A 20,639-nucleotide genomic window follows, 5' to 3' on the forward strand; every position below is an offset into this window, starting at 1 on the left:
TTAATATATTAAAAATTCTAAAAATAATCTACTTGACTTAGAGAAATGTTTTAAGTATTTTTACTATCACAATTGTACTTGAAATAATCATACTTTCTGATAAAATTTTTCAAAAAAACTCAAATCAAATTTAAATTTTTTATTTTCAGCATTAAAAAAATTAAAATATTTAATCAAATTATACATGTTTTGTAGTTAATTGTACAATAAATATAAAAAAAAATGTAGATATTAATTAGAATAAACCTAACTATATTTTAATTTTTTGCTTCCTAAAATGAATTTAGGTACTTTTTAGTTTCCTAGTCCTATCGCTTCTCTGAAAGTAATAGATTATCTATAGTATTAAATTATATATCTATTCTATAGATATATAATTTTATGGGATACTCCAATACGACATTGCACGTGCATCAAGAACACAATTGTGGCCGTGTGGCATATTTTGGATTGTTTATGGGTTAGGTTCAGTTACGTAATTAAGTCTGTGTAGACTGTAGGAGGGGGGATTGAAACTTTACCCAACACCGGCCTCACCACTAAAAGTAAAAAATAAAATTTTGGTTCGTATCATACATTCATACGTACCTCTCAGTACCACCATTTTGACCTTTAATCTATAGAATAGAATACAAGTACATTTATAAATGCATCATAAATAATTACTAGTAATTAGGTACATACTTTCAATAAAGTTTTGTAATGATTTGTGGAATAATCTGCGTAGGACTAAAATACTAAAAATCACTTCAAAAATATTTTCTCACAGTTCGACTGACAAATTCTGATTGCAAAATTATTATTAGCCGGGAGAAATGCATGGGTTTCTGAAAATAATATTTTCTGGTGTTAGTTTATAGTTTTCGAAATAATATTGTGTCCGAATGTCCGACACTAAAATAGTAAAATGGATCACTCTGTATAACAAGTAAGTGAGGTACAATAAGGTTTATTATCATGTTATGGTCCGCGGTTACTACATACCCGTCCGTTATCGTGGTTATCTACAAACGGTAGCTCATTGCTTATCAGCGACGGACCGCGGACCGTCGCCTCCGAATGAACGTATTATTATTTATATTATTGTGCGCACACGCACACACCAATTACCGAATCTCAGTACTCGGTAGGCAGTAGCGCACTGATAGCGTTTTGGGCCAACGAACAAGTAAGTAGCAAGCTGAATGCCGAGTCGCTACGATTTATGATGAACGTTTGCTGTCTAGCGAAGTAGCAAATGAGCGCACAGACTATTACTAGTATTACTATAATAGTGTCGTACTACAGGTGATCAGTGGTGGGTCTGAATTCTAAAGTTCGCGTCCACGACTAAGTTCTGCCGATAACGTCGTCGCCAAACGTGTTACGTCGGTCACACTCGCTGACGTCCACTATAGTACACACCATGCAGTCTGCGCCGTCGGGCCCTACGTCGTCCGTGAATCGATTGTGACGCTCTCGTAAGTCTTTATTGTTTAAGTTGTTATCTGTTTTTTTTTTTTGTTTGTTAATATTTCACGGTCAACAACCCTATCCATGATCGTCACTTTTGTCATTTGATTGTTTATTTCCTATGGCTTTCAACACAAATCAACTTTACTGTCAAAATTATAACAATATATAACATAGTATAATATAATACGGAATAGATATAAAGATAATTAAGTTATTATGGTATAACTTAAACTAGAATTATAATTAATCTAAATTCACAGATTTTAAGTGTAAATAGTTCTTTAAATGTGGGACTTAACATAGACGAATGTCGAAGTTAGTTATCCAGTTAATTGTTTCTGGGGTCACGGCATGCAGGCCTTTAAAACCTTGATTGAATTTTGTTATGATTTCTATGATCGGTTAGATAATGTTACCAACCTTTTCAATTCACTATCCTTAAATGGGAGATATATTATGTATAGTGTTATAACTAAAGTGTCTTTGGGACAGGTTTGTTGATGAGAATTTATTGTTGATTCAGTGTCTAGCAGTGTACCTTAAATATCTAATCAATATGACAACAATCACCGTCATTCATTTTGCCTGTCATACAACTGATGTTGAGAACTGAGTCTTCCCACAATTGGCCGGTGTTGGGTGAGCGTCATGGCTGCCTGCACGGTTTCATTTCTATTGTGGATAGTTGCATTACAACAGATTTCAGCTCAAGACTATTCTTCTCAGTGGGCTGCTCACATCGAAGGTGGATTAGAAATAGCCAAAAAAGTATCAGAAAAACATGGATTTGTTTTGTTAGGGCAGGTAAATTATTTTATTTTATTTAATGACTCAACATTCAACTCTTTCTAGAAAATATTTTATGGAATATGTACTATAAACTAACTATAGCATTTTCTATTGATCCAGAGTTTAAAAAAATATGAAGAAAAAGCTCTGTTGTAACAAATAGCTATGTTGAAATATTAAATATTTAAACATTGTTAGAATTTGAAACTAGTTAAAAAAAAATAGACCTGTTGTAAATTTTAATGTATTACGACATTTAGAATTGAAAAAAAAACATAAAAATACTTAGTATGAATATTATTAGGCTTAGAATAGTTCTTACTACTTCTTAGTTAGCATATTCAATGACTAGGGTAAGTCATTTATATAAGAAAAAAGACAAATGAACTGTTGTTATCAGATGTAACCATCATAATTTGTTTTCTATCTATTGCCTTAAACATAATTTGTTCTACTTGGTAAAAATGCTCTGTAATTATTCTAACATGTAGGTAATGCAGTTTTAAACTAATCTTGTAATAAACCTATGTATCAATACTTAATTTGTAGCAAGATCATCTTATAAACTCAATTCAAATATACTGTTCACCTTTACTCTTTAGCCTATGCAATATGACCTATGCATAATCAATAGCCTTTAATTGATTTTTAGAACATGACCAACTTAACGTTATAATGTTATAAATCTAGTTGCTTACTAGTTATAAAATTCACATGTTATCATGCACTGCGGTTCTATATTTTTCATATGATATAATTTTTTATTATTATTATTATCATTGATCACAAGCCCGGCAATTATAGCCATTAGCTATTTGTAGGAGGAAATGGTTGGTTTGGAACATGTAATGTATGTGTGGCAAGGATTTTTTTGCTAAAAATCCTGAGTGCTCACCTATCTAGGAGCTAGCAATACCAACCAGTGCTTACATTCAAAGCGTGTATGCAACCGAGTGTAGATACTGGGCCACAACAAACCACGTAATATAAAATGGGTAACTAAAATACACTCATAAAAAAAATTTGACCAATTTATGAACATACTATACAAGGTGATTAATAAACATGCTCATACACTTTTTTTACCTTTAATTACAAATTTATTAAAATTCTTATTCTTGGAATTTTATTTCCAAAGTCTTAGTTAATAAACAGTCACAAATTCTTGTGTTAAGGAGAGTTCTGTGATCATACTGACTTTTGTATTTCAAATGGGAACCCAATTTTTTAGGAGTTACTGTGAATTATTTAATAGATATTTTTTTGTTGAAAATAGTGATGTTTAGTTCAAAATTTGAAAAAGTAGTTTCTCTGTTGTTAACATACTAATATTTAGGATAAAATTATTTTAAGCATTACATTAAAGTTTTTAAATATAATACCAATGAGTCATCTTCTTCTCTCACTTTTTTTCAAGTGTAGTTATATAATATTTTATCACTTGGAGGTACTTACAGTACACATTTGTACGAATTGTAAAATAAAAAAATATATATATGAACAAATTATTTCAGATTTTTCCAGACTATTATCATCTAGAACACAATCATGTATCAAAGCGATCAGTTAACCCAGGGCTTGAGCATCATAAAAAATTAACATCAGAACAAAATGTAAGTACATCAATTTATTATTTAAATGATATTTATAATTTTTTGCTAAAATAAATGTTTAACTTATGTATCATTTATTTTTATTTTGAATCCTATTTAAAAGAGATCTTAATTTTGATTTTAATGGTTTCTTTGGCTGCTCTATATTAGGTTTATGAAGTAGTGATATTTTGTTTTTTCGTAGAAATGTTGGTGCTACAGTTGACTGTTTGTCATTAATTATTGATCTATTTTCTGTTTTGAATAAATTTATCGGAATGGTATTTGTTGTTATATTTGTTGGAATTGAATTGCTGTTCACATTATTGTTTTGATTATTTAAAATATAATTTTGCTGATATAAATAGTTATAATAATTTAAGTATTGTTCATAATATGCTTGATTATATGTTTGTTCTGCGCCGAGATTAGTTAATATCCATTGTTCAGTATCATTAGCAAACTAAAAAAATATATGTATAAGTTAATTTATTTCTTAACATTTTAAACTATTACATTTTTTTTTTTAATTCTTTAAATTTAGTGCACATGTAATAAAATTAAATAAAACATAGATAACTAGATTTATGTCAGTTTAAGCTTTCAAAGTGGACTATTTGTTTACACATTTGTATTTTATACCTTCATTTTTTTTTTTGTGGTTCAATATAAAAATAAAATCATCAAACAAGTTTAAAAAAAATTAATATAATTGAATTAATAGGATAAATATTTAAAATCTACCTATTCAAAAATAACATTACAATTTAAAATCAATTATTTTATATTTTAAAGATACCCTTAATACTTATTAGTATTTTATTTTATTAGACGTGTAAAATATGTTTAAATTTATTTTATATTTAAGAAATTTATTATAGATAAATATTAGATATTCCATAAATATTTAAATACTTATACATTATTCTGTACATTTAATTTTAAAACAAAAATAAGTATTTAAATGAATATGCTTTCTAAAGTATTATTACGTATATATAAACAACAATGTTACTAATTTACTATACCTGGTTAAATGACAGTACCGCTACAAAACAATTTAAAAACATAAATGGTATTGAATTCATTGTCGTTGAGTATTACTGTTTGTAGTCTAACCCATAAATGAAAAATATTTATGCACTTTTATTTGTTTATATACATATTTATTGTTTTATATCTTCTTTTAAGATAAACAACATATTATTTATCTCTTATTCATTATCTAAATAAACATTTTTAAAAAAAATGCCTTATCATTATATTTGTCACGTAGCTTAAAAAATAATCGATTGTTTATTATTTTTTCAGGTGAAGTGGGCAAAACAACAAACAATTTTAAATCGATCAAAAAGAGACTACTTAACTTATGTCAGAGATAGCAGAAGTTCAAAAAGATTTGCAATTAAGGGGGGATTAAATGATCCAAAATGGCCAAAAATGTGGTATTTGGTAAGTAGTTAGTAGTAGAATATTTTAATATTTATATTTTGAAATGTTTTTTTATTGCTTATGAAAACACATAACATAACAATTATTATTTAATAATTTGAATACTCTATAATCTATATGAATAAAAACATTGTATAAAATGTTATTTATTTTATGCTTTACCTAATACAAAATTATATGAAATGACCTTGTGGCTGGTATACTGTATACATGAATTATTTTCATTTCCTATATCTACTTTTTCAATGTTAATTATTAGTTATAACTTAAATTATTAATCTTATCAATTTTGATACATCTATACTATTATAATAAGAATAACCTTCTAAAATTTAATATTATTTAGAACCGTGGTAAAGATATGGATATGAATGTTCAAGGTGCTTGGGAAGAAGGAATTACAGGAAAAGGATCTGTTGTTACAATATTAGATGATGGCTTAGAAAAAGACCATCCAGATTTAATAAAAAATTATGTAAGTTTGTTTAAAAAAATAGTTCCTTGATAATTCAATGTTATTAACTCTAAATAAATATTCCATTGTTAAATGTGTGTTTGGTAGGATCCCTCTGCTAGTTATGATATGAACAATAGAGATGAAGACCCAATGCCTAGATATGATCATTTGGATACAAACCGCCATGGTACTAGATGTGCAGGAGAAGTGGCAGCAACTGCCAACAATTCTCTGTGTTCAGTTGGTATTGCATATGGTGCAAGTATAGGCGGAGTTCGAATGTTAGATGGGGATGTGACAGATGCAGTTGAAGCTCGATCTCTAAGTCTAAATCCTCAGCATATTCATATCTATAGTGCGTCATGGGGTCCCGATGATGATGGTAAAACTGTAGATGGGCCGGGTGAATTAGCCACTCGAGCCTTTCTTGAGGGTATATCAAAAGGCCGCGGTGGTAAAGGATCCATATTTATATGGGCATCTGGTAATGGTGGCCGTGATCATGATAATTGTAACTGTGATGGATATACAAATGCTATTTGGACATTAAGTATCAGTAGTGCGACACAAAATGGTCATGTCCCTTGGTATTCTGAAGCTTGTAGTTCAACTTTAGCAACAACATATAGTAGTGGAAGTAATTATGAAAGCCAGGTAATAAAAATAATGCATTAAAATGTAGCTTAAAATTATTTATTAAACATTTTTTTAAATTATAGATCATTACAACAGATCTTCATCATGAATGTACTAGTAATCATACTGGTACATCTGCATCCGCACCATTAGCAGCTGGAATAGTAGCTTTAACTTTAGAAGCTAATAATAAACTAACTTGGAGAGATATGCAACATATTGTAGTGTTAACAGCTCGGCCAACTCATTTATTAGCTTCTGATTGGATTGTAAATGGTGTTGGACGAAAAGGTATTTATTTCTAACATAAATAACTCATTCATTTTTATTTAGATGTAAAACATTTAAAAAATAACCATAGACATTTTATGATTGATGAATATTATATAATATTAGTTTTTTCTTTTTGGCTTTGGCCTTTAAGAATATGTAACAGTGGAATTGTTGTCTCCGTCTTACCAGTGCGTAATATAGCAAATTTACCCTCAGCAGAACACTTGTAGCTCCTTTAGTTTAAAAATTACAGTGAATCGACCTATTATGAAACTTGATGGTAAGAACATTATCTATGTTTGTACGTTGGTTTTTTACAATAATTCAATTTTTAATGTACTGTATATTATATGCTCATAACTCACTTAAAAATTGAATTATTGTAAAAAACCAACGTACAAACACGGATAATGTTCTTACCATCAAGTTTCATAATAGGTCGATTCACTGTAATTTTTAAACTAAAGGAGCTACAAGTGTTCTGCTGAGCGTAAATTTACTATATTACTCACTGGTAAGACGGAAATCACAATTCCACTGTTACATACTCTTAAGACCATGCCGCTAAATACAAATCTTGCCATCTGTCTCCGTTCTCTGCAGCTTCTCTCCATCTGATTCCTGGATCTAACGTTTTTATGTCCTTTTTTACACAGTCTTCCCTCCTCAATCTGGGTCTTCCTAAAAGTCTTTTACCTATTGGATCTTCCTTTATTACCTGTCTAACTAGAGAATATAATATTAGTTAGAAAAAATAAATAATAATTTGCAGATTCAATCAATAAATGAGTAATAAATAAATAAAACCTTATCTTACTTTCTTATTTTTATTTATTTTAGTGAGTCATTCTTTTGGTTATGGTTTAATGGATGCTACTACAATGGTAAGATTAGCTCGTAAATGGAAAACTGTTCCAGCTCAACATATTTGCAATATTACCGCTCAAGTTTTTGAAAAGTATGTCTGATTAAGTATATTTTTATTTTGGCTTTATAAATTATTTACTTACAATTGTTTCATGTTTAAAATATATTACAGGCCAGTACCTGCACGTAGCACAGTCACAATACAACTTTTAGTAAAAGAATGCAATAGTGTTAATTTTTTAGAACATGTTCAAGCTAAAATATCATTATCGGCTAGTCGACGGGGTGATATCAAAATTGATTTAACTTCTCCAAGTGGTACAAAATCAACACTACTTGCTCCAAGAACTCATGATGATTCTCATGCTGGATTTCGTGTGTGGCCATTTATGACTGTACATATGTGGGGAGAACGTCCTTTTGGTATTTGGCAATTGACTATTCATAATGAAGGAAAATTATTAGGTAAAAATCAAATTTATTTATAAATGTTCACTTAGTATTTATTGTCAAAAAAAAAATAAAAAATGTCTAATACTATGGATGAAATTTTTGATTAAACAATTATAATAATAATACATTTAAATTGTGTATTTTATTACTTTATTTTTTTAAATGTATCAAAGTTCTATAATTAACTAACTATCTATATTACCACTTATAAATTGATGTGCTTTAGGTCGATCTTCTTTACACGAGTGGTGTTTGATATTGTATGGTACTAAATATGCCCCAAGGACATTATCTCCTACTATCTATCCAGTGGAACATCCACCCAAACCTATTCCCCGAAGGAATTCTAAAAATACAAAAAAAAAATCTAAAAAAAGTAAATCACAAAAACAGTCTACCACCCCAGTTAGTACCCTCATAAAACAAAGTGTTTCCAGTTATAAGCCAAATGTTCATATTGTTCTTTTTCCTTTTAAAAATTCATCTAAATTGTCTCCCACACTAACAGACAACATCCAAACATATCCTAGCAGCCATAGACTCTACAGTTTACAAAATGTGGATGGCAGGCAGACAAAAAAAAATTTGTCTCCTGAAAGAAACATATCACCTACGACTACAGGCAAGAATGTCAGCATGGAAATCACCATTTTCTTTGCATGCCATGCTATAATTATACTTGAATAAAATAAAAATAGGTATCATTTATTATTTTGCTTATTTTGGTCAGATAAATTCCTTTATATTTTTAGCACATCGTAGGACATTAATTGTATTTTTGTAGTCATATATTATTATCAATTAATTAATTTTGTTGTGTTGGATTATTTTAGTTCATAGTAAAAAGTATATTTTAATTGCACTTTTTTCTTAGTTGAAAAATACATTTGCGAACATATTCATAACTATTTTTGAATTAGTTCATAAATTATACAAAAGTCCTTCTTAAACATATTATAAGAAAAATAGTTATATTCATTATTTTAACATTAATTCAAATTTACGCTTTTCACTTGGTGATGTAAAGTATTTAAATTTTTGTTGAAAGTTTAATAGAGTGAGCCTCTAATTATAATATAAATTTCACTAATTTGATTTCTTGTACCTTCTATTGTAAATCAACAATTTATTTTTTTAATTTGATTATTTATTTATGATGATACATGATAATCTGATTTAAAATGTTATATGCAAGTTCCTCATTTTTCTCTGTATTTACTTACTTAATTCAATTTGTATTATTATATTTATATTTATTACAAGTAATTGTTTATATGAGTTTATTGTTACCTACGCTATTATGTCTCTTTTTTCATATTATTATTTATAAAATATGTTTTCAAATTATTTTTCACATTTCATAGTTGTAGAAAATAATAGTTTACTATTTTTAGTTGGCCACTTATGTTGCAAGATGTTCGTGTAATTCATATTTAATATTTTGATAATTATAGTTGTTTGACTTTTTATTTAATTAATACTTTTATAGATCATAATTAATAAATTTACTTATACATTTTTGGTTTTAGCTACCATGACTGACTGGGAAATGGTTTTTTATGGAACAATATTACCTCCAGAACAAACACATATACTTCCTACGATAACTATAAAGAAAAACCTGACATCAGAAGATGAACCAGAACAAAATTTCAAATCTGGAGAATGTCGTGTGACCACTGCTAAATGTTTAGGTTTGTTGTTAATTTTATGTGCAATAATCCCTTATTTCTAACAGGGTAGATAAATTAAGGTTTAATTAAGTCTTCCCATAAAAGTGCCATACTAAGTGCTTCAGGCTTTGATTTCTTGCGAGACCCATGAATAATTCTAAAAATTATAATCTCGTTTTTAATTTAATAAATCAAGAAATGGTACTTAAGGTTTTTCACTCCAGTGTCAAATAAAGACCATTTGACCACTGATGGAAATCTCAAATCTGTTATTGTACTCCGATCTGTTGAGTAACTATTTATTTTATATATGTAGATAAATAACTAGTATAATTTTGTAAATCCAATTAGTAGAGCTACAAAATATTGTAAGTGTATAGCAATTGATAAAATATTAAAATAAAAAACATTAGAGAACCCATCAGTCAATTCCTACATAAGTAAATTTTTTAATAGTTAAAAATACAAAAGCATTAACTTTATTTATTCAAAAAATAATATATAACATTTGTAAATTAATGTCTCCTATATAAATAAATTTGTACCTACCAATAATTTTTCACATTTTCTATATTTATTGATTGTTTTATAAAATAGTAATTTATTTATTATATATTAAAATTAACAAATATGCATTTACCAAAGTCCCCCTCATCAAATTTTGGGCTTAATGTTTTTACTAGCCTCATAAAATATTATTTAATATAAAATAAATATTCCTATCGACATTTTTAAAACTACAAATGCATTCAACATCCCTGACCCTTGTAAGGGATCTGTATATACCCTCTATATGTATTATGATGAAATACTAAGAAATATAAACTTTAAGTTAATACTTAATAATTCTTAGTACGAAAATTGAATCCAAATTTCCACCGGCAGTCAGAGTACAGTAACCAAAAAGTACCTATTAAATAATCAACTTTCTTTGAAGAAAACATTTTATCAAATTTAAATTAAATACTTTTTGATCTTATTATGTTCTGATGAAAAAAAGTGTATTGCTATTATAAATTAAAAATTATTTTAATATTTTTTTAATTATAAGTTTAATGTATAATATTATTATTTATTTATGGGTCTTGAAGCCTTAACAATTTAAATATATATATATATTTTTTTTTTTGGTACTTGTCTTTATATAACCCCTGTGATAATGAGTTAGACTTCATGTTTTAGCATGATTTTAACAGTTGAACAATACACTAAGATTCTTGAACAACTGGAGTATTATTGACATAAAAGGGGGATTTTATATGTATGAAGCTAATTTAATTATAGCTAACAGTTTCACTCATAATCGCAGTGGTGAATATTTAAAATTTACCGGCAGATATGACTAATATTGTAGGATTACTGAATCAATACAACAAACAAGTATCTATTTTTGTTAAAACAAATATATTTGAGTTGTTCATACAATGTTATTAATATAGGTTAAATTATATAGATTATTTGATTTCTTCAAAACATAGGTGTGTGCATGGGTATAGTAGTGTATGCTTTTGCTGCACCTGATCAAACTGGCTTTACTTTTTGATGGGTAGATTGTGTTGGACTGCTATCCGCTAGTTAAGCCTTGTAGAATTTTTATATTGATATGAACAATTTAATTAAAACATTACTAAATTATTAATAACCAATATATTCCCAATTTTCAGTACCTATAAATAATAATGTAATTTATAACCATACATGTTAGATAATTGAAAATAATATTTAACTTGCATTTTTACAGTAGTTACTACACTTGGTTCAAAAATATGTCTCAAACTAACTTATAATCTATTTTATGACTATTGATTACAGCCAAATATGAATTATTCATTACTAGTTTTAGTTGGTGTGTCTTAAAATTATCTGTTATTTAAATTAATATATTCCACCTTTGGATCTTTTGTAAGAGATTTTGCCGTATTGCTGACAACTATTTTCTGCATCTGACCTAAGACATGGCACACACCTATGTTTATAATATTTACTATGTATTGTAAATAATTTCCAACTATTATATTATCCATGTAGCCAAATCGTATATTTAGTTAGAAAATTATTGAATAATTCAATAATTATATTTTAAAATAACTTAATTAAATATAAAACTACGAATTGAAGAGTTTAAAAGTACATACTGCCAATGTTTATCTTTACATGTTGTCTTTTACAAAAAGTTAATAGTTTTTCCTATACAATTTAAATATTATATCTACTATATACTAATTAAAATCTGTAAGTAACAATGTGATTCCTTTTTAGAATATTAAGTTAACCATAATGATTTTTTTATTTCTATATAGTAGTATAATACAGTAATGATTATAGATTCTCTTCAACCCTCAATCTAAACATAAAATATATTAATTGTTTAAAAAAAAAAATCAATATATAGCTGAACCCATAGTGCTTAAAAGCACTGTATGCAATATTGTACAAATTTTCCAAATTGTATAATATATGTAGGTATAATATTTTTTCTTGAGTAAATCATAAAAAAAAAATTAATTAATTGAAATATTCATATTGGAAATAAATTATTTTAATTCCATTTTAATCTTAAATATAATTTTTAAAATAAGAACAATTAAATGATCAAAATAAATAATAATATGTATTATGTACTTATAAATCTTACAACATTCTGTATTATTATACATATAAGGGCACTTGTACTTAGTAATTGAATAACAATTTCAACTATTTATTAGAAACATTTTCTTTAAGTTTTCTTAATGAAAAAGATATACTGCCAACAATCAATATAAACTATTCATATTTAAAACTTAAAAATTATAGTTTATGTATTCAAAAGTTCTATCCTGATATTTTATTTTTTTTTGTTTTTTTATTATAATCAACGCCAGACGGCTTTTACAAAATAACACACGGGAAGTACATAGATAACAGTATAAAAAACATATACAATATATGTAAGATGCGTAACTTTTACTAACTTAATAAATTTAATTAATTATATATTTAAATTTATTATTTTTCTGATATATTCAGTTTATTTATATTCCTTCCTTGAGTTTTAATAATTATCGATCAATTTGTGATACTAATACAAAAACATTGAATGCTAGTATATACTCCATATGCACAATTTGACAAAAACTAAAGGAACAGTCCCCTTTAATTATCTCTCAACCTTCTCCCAAATTGTGTCTTTCTGATTATTTTTTCTCTATAATTTATAATAAAATATTAAAATATTATTTCCTGATTATAACTTTTTAGCACATTGCTTCTAAATTCATCTGTACTTGAATATTAATTAACGAAATGATGATGGTGCTCTTTCAATTGAATATTTTGTTAGTTATATAATTGATAATCATCGACTAGATTAACAGTTTATATAACATAATAATAACATTCATTAGTCATTATATCTATTTATTTATATATATTTTTATTAGTATTGAGCCAATAAACTATGGTCATTAGCTATTGTAGGGGTTAGTATTATTGGTACAGTAGGTTGGCTACATGTAAATGTGTGGCAAGGTTTTAGCTACTAAGAACCTGGGAACACGAGTTTTTTTTAAGAATATCAAATTTATCATATACTTTCAATTGTATTTTATACAAAAAAAACTATCTTCATTGAACAGAATTGCAATATTGAATATAATATTGTTTTATAGATACAAATGTTATTATCTAAAACAATTCTCTCTTTAAACATTAAAAATACTTTAAATGTATTATAATATCATAAATAATTTAATATTTACTACCATTGAACTGGTGGTAAATTTATTTAAATTCATAATTATGTTTTTATTAATATTAGATTATTAATTACTTTTTTACTAACCTATATTTATACTTATAATTTAATTTAAATATATTAACTGCAGGCAATGATCTTTTATAGTTGTTTAATATTATTTAATATTTAGTAACATATGTAGGTTTTAAAAATTATCAAGCTAAACAATATTTATACAATATTGTCATAATATACATAGCATACATTTTTATGACATGTGATAATACAATTATGAGTAAATTATTTTACAATATACACAAACTAATAAAAAAGTTAATATATATTGTGTAATTTATAAACTTATATACATTTAAGAATTGGTGTGATATATTTTTAAGTCTGTATACTATAGCAATATTATTAAAAATTTGTTTGAATTTAAAAGTTACATTTTTTTTATCTTTGAAATGTGTTTACTTTCTGTAAAAGAGTTATGAAATTTCAATATTTATAAACATTTAATAAATTCAAATAGCTATAGTTATAAACTTATGATTTCATTTATATAGTTTATAAATTATGGTGTACTGAATTAGTCAATCAGTATATAAAAAAATATATAAAAAGATTTTATTGTGTTTAGTTAATATTATATTTTCAATTCTAATACTATGATAATCTGGTGATCTACTTCATTCACATAATTGTTATATTTCTGTAGAATATTAATTTAATCTATTATCTAAATATTTCCATTAAACAATTATTAATTTATTAGAACATTTATAAGACATATTATTGAAAAAATCATATACCATTAAAAAGAAAAAAAACACAATCATAGTTATTTATTGGGTTCATTTATTTAAGAATAATAAATATAATAATTTTAAGTTATAGTTTAATCATTGTACATTTCATCAATGGCTTAATATTATATTTTGATTTCTGATGACAGTTCTAGCGATCTATTCTAAAGTCTCAATGGTACTATTAATATTTAATATTGTTATTAATATGCTTTAATAGATTATAATATAACATTTCCTTTCTATATTTAGTAATTATAATTTTATTTTTCTATGTTAAAGTTTGATTTGTATAATTTTTATTCCTCTTATCTCTTAATTTACAGTGTACCTAATTTATGGATTTCAATATAATCATGTTAGTTCTAATTTATAATTAACTGTTCTATGTAAAATAATGAATTTAGTTTTAAAATTAAGTGTAATTGGTTTTGGTGTGTTAATAAGTCATGTGTTTTCATTGTACTTTACGTTTCTAAGTTAAAATAATTTTGAATAGCTACTTAATTATTTGACTAAATCAATTTAATAGGTAATTTTGCCAAATCAGTATTATAAATTATTAATTATTAGACCTATGTAAATATTTTATTATCTATAATTTACTCTCATCAATACCAAAGTATGTTACGCTCAAAAAACTGTTAATCTTGTAAATAAAATTATTACTGTACTTTAATAATATTTTGTGTTTTAAAAAAATTAGTATTTTGATTTGTGTTTTAAAAAAAACTAGTATTTTGATTTATGTTGTATTTTCCAAATAAATTTAATGAACAAATTTAGATACTTTTCCATTAAACACCTGAACAGTTATACATATAAAATAAAAGGTAAAATATACCATCTTTGTTTAATATTTACATACCATATACGTACATAACTATTTAAAACCACAATTTTTAAAATAAATAAAGTTATATTTTTTATTTATCAACCAATTTATATGAAAATTATATATTTTGTTTATGTAAATGTACAAAACAATTTATTAAAAATAATTCTAATCATTAATTCACTTATAAGAAAATATTATATTAAATTTGACTAAGGTCATTTTTTCTCATTTGTTGAGATCCAATTTTTATTTATTTATAAATTTTCAATTATAGCATATTTTTGCTTGGGAATTCAAAAGGTCCAAAAAATGTGTACCTAATCCCCCATCTTTTTTATCTCAGTTTTAGTGTCTTATTTTATTGTCTTTACTTGTAAACATTGGGATTATAAAACTGGATATTTGATTTAAGGCTGGCTTTGAGGTTTTTGAATGGAATGAATGAATAGTCTATTGTTGTTGATATCAAAATCCTATTTATAGTATTTTGTAATGGTTGGAGTAATAGTTGAATTATGTACTAACATTTTTTAGTAACTATTTCTAATTTCTATTATTGAAAATTGTGAAAATAGTTAACAGAAGTTACAATGTGTACACATATTTGGTTACACGCCTAATGATTGTACAATATATATCTTATGAAACAATCTTATTGTTATTATTTCTTTGCTTTAAAATTATGAAGATAAATTACATTTATTAAATTCTTATAGTCAAAAACAATAATATATATATATATATTTATATTGGTTTTAATAATGTTAATGATATATGATATATTCAAATATGTAATATTTGTATAAGCTAATCTTGAAATGATTAAAAGCAATGTTGGACATTACTAATTTTTGAAGTGAAAAATTGTAGCTAATGTTTCCATAACTTAACTTCACTAGTCACTTTTGAGGTAACTTAACTACTAGTGTAACAACATTTTAGACAAAATATTTATTATGAAACATATTATGTAGATATTGGTTTGCATGTAAAAAATTAATAAAACAATACAATTAAGACTAAACTACCTGTGTCAGTTTTCTCGTGCTATCTTAATATTATATATTATTATTACTTAATTTTATTATTTAATATGTGTGAAAATATTTCTTTTCAGTATAAATTAGTGTTCTAATATACAAGACATTAGTGTTTAATTTTAAAAATATGGTATTAATATTATATTTTTATTTATTTATTTATCCTGTTGTTTAAAATAATTGTTAAAACCTTGATCAATTTCAACTCTCAGAATCTAAAATCAAATGTGCTATTTTGTAATTAATACAATAATGAAACTTCGCATACTGGAATGCAAAATGGGCTGTATATTCTAACATCAACCAAACGCTTGCGGTGAGTGTACCACACAGCTTTGCTTTAAATTTTTAGCACTAAATAAATTGAGCTTGTTATAATTATAGCTTTATTAAAATATATTACTTGCATATTAGAAAACTACTAATTTGAATTTATTGCAGAATGTGCATTTGGATACTACATATACAATGGCGAATGTGTTGTTGATTGTCCAGTCAAAACATTTGAGGATATTGATGGTGTATGTTCTGATTGTCACTATTCATGTTATACATGTAACGGACCTAATGATTATCAGTGCACAAAATGTTGGGGAGATGCAGATCTAACTCATGCATTGGGACAAACCTACTGTTATTCAAAGAATATTAAGCATTTAGTGGATGATAAGACATGGCATATAATAGCAACAGTACTATTAATCATCAATATATTTGTATTACTTATATTTTTTAAAGGGGGGTTTTGTACAAAATATAAGCCAGGATATGGCGATTACAGATTAGCAAATCAAATGGAAGGCGATGAATATTGAACAAATTTTTAGACATAGTTTTTAAATTTATCTAGTATTCAAGTGTTTGATAATGCTATTAATGAATTTAATTTTAAGAATAGACGTCTTTATCAATCAGTTAATAATTCATATATTTATTTTGTTAACTATTAAATGTATAGTAAATTTTATATTGTATCTTAAAACTTATTGATGTTATTTTGTATTTTGTTTATTATTTTATTAATTCAGCCATCAAATATATAATTAATCATTAAAATATAATAGATTTGGTACAAATTTACTGATGTTATGTTGCAATTCATTTATAATACACAATTATTTGTCATTCATGTTTTTAATTAATACAATCAATTCATTTCTATGTGTTGTGTATAAAAATACGAAATAGAGATGATATAAAAGATTGTTTATTTAAAATAAACTTATACGTATTCCCAAATACTAATATTGTTACTAAATTTATGAGAATATAGTTACATATTTATGTTTGTTATCTTATGTATTATATACACTCATCCCCATCCTTATTTCAGATTCTATAATGAATTATAATGATAAATGAAAATAATTATAAAATAGACCTGATTATCTTGTTTCCATTTTATGATGTAATACAGGTTTTTTATATTTACAAAATTTGAAAAAAATTGCGTCTGACAGTTTCCTGTTGTATTTTTGGTATGCATTTGTAGTTACATCTGAGATCTTATTTGATTTTATACCCAGTTCTAGTGATTTAATTTTAAAACATAATACAAATAATTTCTAATGCTAAACCAATAAAATTTGTCCCACATTCCACGTGATGACATTTGATGATAACTTATCACATTGAAAGGCGTCTGTAAAAATTAATTATAATATATATCAAAACTCAAACATCTTCAATAGCCATGTATTTTATCAAGGATGCCCTATTAAGAATTGCAAGAGAATGATGATATGACCTTGACAAATTTGAAGGATTTTTTATTTGTAATTAATAAACTATTTTTACTGATGATATTATACCACATGACATTTTACATAATATGTTCATAGGTGCATTGTTAATCTATATCTAATCTATTATTTAAACAACTTTATCAATTCTTAGTTTTTTTTTATATGATATTGCCAACCCTTTAGGTTCTGATTGTCAAACGATGGGTGCCCTTGTATTCCTAAGTAATATATATATTATAGATATAGGTATATTATAATATTGATCAACTTAAATGTTTATAATATTATTATTGTTTAATGTTTATAGTTTCATAGCTTATGTCTAAATGATAAATATATACTTGAAGCTTACAAAACGTGCGTTTTAAAAGGTCATAAACTCATAACTAATGAAATTTAAAATAAATGTTGTTTTCAGTTACTTCACATCGCATCTATCTATTTAGTATTTACTAATAAATTTAGACGGAATTATATGTGCCAAGCACGTGCCTAATAAAATTATAAATTCAAGATGAACCTAACTGATAATAATTAAAATGTAGTTGTTGATACTTATTATTTATACATTTATTTTCTTCCGGTAAAGATCACATTTAATAATAAATACCTTCAATTAAGGGTTTCAATACTTTTCACTCGCAACCCATAAAAAATACCACAGCCTCCTCCTCCTCAAAAAAAGTCTAACTAAGCACTAACGGTAACTTTTATTGTACGAAACGTTCATATAATATAATATTTAATTTTAATATACGTCATATATTATCATATAATTTGTATTTTCTTCAGCGCAACTAAGGAGAGCTTATCCCGCTTTGTATTGGTATATCGGTACGCTTATTGTACATAATTTTACAATTTATGCACTTAACTATAATAAATACTAAGTAGATAGGTATTATTGTAAGAATAGAGACAAATATATTTTTATTTTTTGTATAACTGTTTTACATTTTTAACTTTTTAAATGAATATAATATATTGGAACCTTGGTGTTGTGAGTGCAATGCCTCCACTGGTTATTTTTTATTTAATGTAACTATACAGCCCTTTCCCCTACATTTTAGCCCTAGTTGTGCCACTGATTATTTCTCTTGAATATAGTGGTAAGTGTAACATAACCAATAACCATATCAATGCAGCACGCACACAATATGTGGGTGGGTTACTTCTACAAGAGGAGCATATAATATAGAACCAGTGGCATAGAACGCGCGTACTTCAGGTAGTTTAACTGAACTTCCTTAACAATCTGGTAGGTGCCGGATATATAAAATAGAATTACCTTCCTATATATTATATATATATAATAGTCTTTCTGCTTTAGTTTTTTTTATTATTATTATTATTAAGAATAAAGACTAAAAGACTTCAACAGCTTTACATTATTATTAATGGATAATGCGATTGGTAATTACATCATGTAATGTTGGTAGTTTTTAAAGAATTGAATATTTACATTTTAATTAGTTGTACAGTTTTTTCTTAATATTAAAATTTTTACTCAATGCAAATGAATTTGAAGAAGCTGTTAGGTAATCAATTGTGTGTTATGTTTTCCTATAGTCCTGTCCTAGTGCTTCCTCCGCCGAGCTATAGTTTTCTAAACAAGGGAATATCATAAAATTATTTATTTATAATTAGTTAAGCCTATTCCTCAGTCGTTTCAGTAAAGGCCGGCGGGTGGATCAATCGAACTGTTTAAACTGTTTTAATTTCGTTCGCCACTACTATCTATACATAGAAACACAGGCCTTAACCAGCTGAATGTCTGTGTACCTATACATACGATACACAAGTGAATACCTATGGTAGGCGGAAAAAAAGCCCAGAAATATAAATATAAATGTGAACACTTATATACCGTTTTACCACTTTATCCTTATAATTTTTTAAGTCTTACTTTTTTTAATGACAACATAGAGTTTTAATTTCATATTCTAAAGCAGAATATTTATCTTAGTATTTTGATTCATAAAAATCGAATTTAGGGCTAGTAGTTAATGAGTTATAACTGCTATAAGTATTTAAAGTTTAGACAACAGGAGTAGTGGACATTTTGTTATTTAAAGAATAACTTTAGATAAAAGAATCACCCGGTAAAAATTAATTATCATCGTTATTCTTCGTTCTATTGAAATTATATGAGCTTCTTTTATATAGGGGATTTGATACTTTTTTTTTTTCTTATTATCGACGACGCTGCCGGAACTGCTTGCGCATTACGTCAACAGCGCAAGGGGATTTGATACTAGGGTAATGGATAATAGATTGACCACCTGTCAATTAATTGCATTTTTATAAGCCTTTTGACATTTAATTTAATTTAAAATGTTCGGTATTTACCAATATAATTTAATATTTATATATATTAACCAGCTTGAGTAAAAAGGGGGGGCCCTTGAGTACGTACCTGGTACTGTATTAAACTATACCCAACTAAATATTTATACTATAATTATTGTTATATTTTTACAGTCGTACGACCTGCTGTGACTATTATTATTATTATTATACCTATGACTATATATTATGCACCTATATATTATTTTTGTATTTGAGTATCTGTAATCCGTTTATAAAATTGCCTATATTTGTTATACTTTTTTTTCTTGGTGTGTTTATTTTTTTGGGCTTTTTTCCGTTAGGTTTTTTTTGGGCTATTTTCCGTGATTCAATACATATACCGGGTGATTCTTTTATCATTGAACACTCATTATTTCAAAAAGTATCAATGTTTTTGAAAATATTTTTTTACAGAGTTTCATGTTATTAAAAAAACAACATTTTTATTAAAAAATTATGTTTTTTAATATTTTTTATCTTTATAATTTTTTAA

The 20,639-nt window shown here is 25.9% G+C and overlaps 2 protein-coding genes across 5 annotated transcripts; one reads left to right on the forward strand and one right to left on the reverse strand.

Moving 5' to 3' along the window:
* Positions 1-1,018: 1,018 nt before the first annotated feature.
* LOC107162048 (furin-like protease 1) lies at positions 1,019-17,136 on the forward strand. Of its 4 annotated transcripts, none has more exons than XM_015508745.2 (13): positions 1,019-1,168; positions 1,288-1,460; positions 1,979-2,259; positions 3,759-3,857; positions 5,148-5,288; positions 5,635-5,763; positions 5,851-6,399; positions 6,465-6,672; positions 7,495-7,612; positions 7,694-7,986; positions 8,201-8,596; positions 9,504-9,668; positions 16,494-17,136. In XM_015508745.2, exons 3-13 carry the CDS (start codon positions 2,104-2,106, stop codon positions 16,865-16,867), a joined length of 2,628 nt encoding a protein of 875 aa, XP_015364231.1. In that variant the 5' UTR covers positions 1,019-1,168; positions 1,288-1,460; positions 1,979-2,103; the 3' UTR covers positions 16,868-17,136. The 4 variants fall into 4 exon arrangements, with proteins under 4 accessions (XP_015364231.1, XP_015364230.1, XP_015364232.1 ...); XM_015508746.2 differs by having other exon boundaries at positions 1,084-1,230; XM_015508744.2 differs by having other exon boundaries at positions 1,082-1,460; positions 1,948-2,259.
* Positions 3,857-4,985, reverse strand: LOC149055028 (uncharacterized). Its single transcript, XM_089229713.1, has 2 exons — positions 4,865-4,985; positions 3,857-4,299 (listed from the first exon to the last, which is right to left on the reverse strand). Exons 1-2 carry the CDS (start codon positions 4,922-4,924, stop codon positions 3,928-3,930), a joined length of 432 nt encoding a protein of 143 aa, XP_089085839.1. The 5' UTR covers positions 4,925-4,985; the 3' UTR covers positions 3,857-3,927.
* Positions 17,137-20,639: the final 3,503 nt, after the last annotated feature.

The sequence above is a fragment of the Diuraphis noxia genome, unplaced genomic scaffold, assembly GCF_037042655.1.
Source record: "Diuraphis noxia isolate RWA-SAM2 unplaced genomic scaffold, SU_Dnox_SAM2 contig0005, whole genome shotgun sequence".
Taxonomy (NCBI): domain Eukaryota; kingdom Metazoa; phylum Arthropoda; class Insecta; order Hemiptera; family Aphididae; genus Diuraphis; species Diuraphis noxia.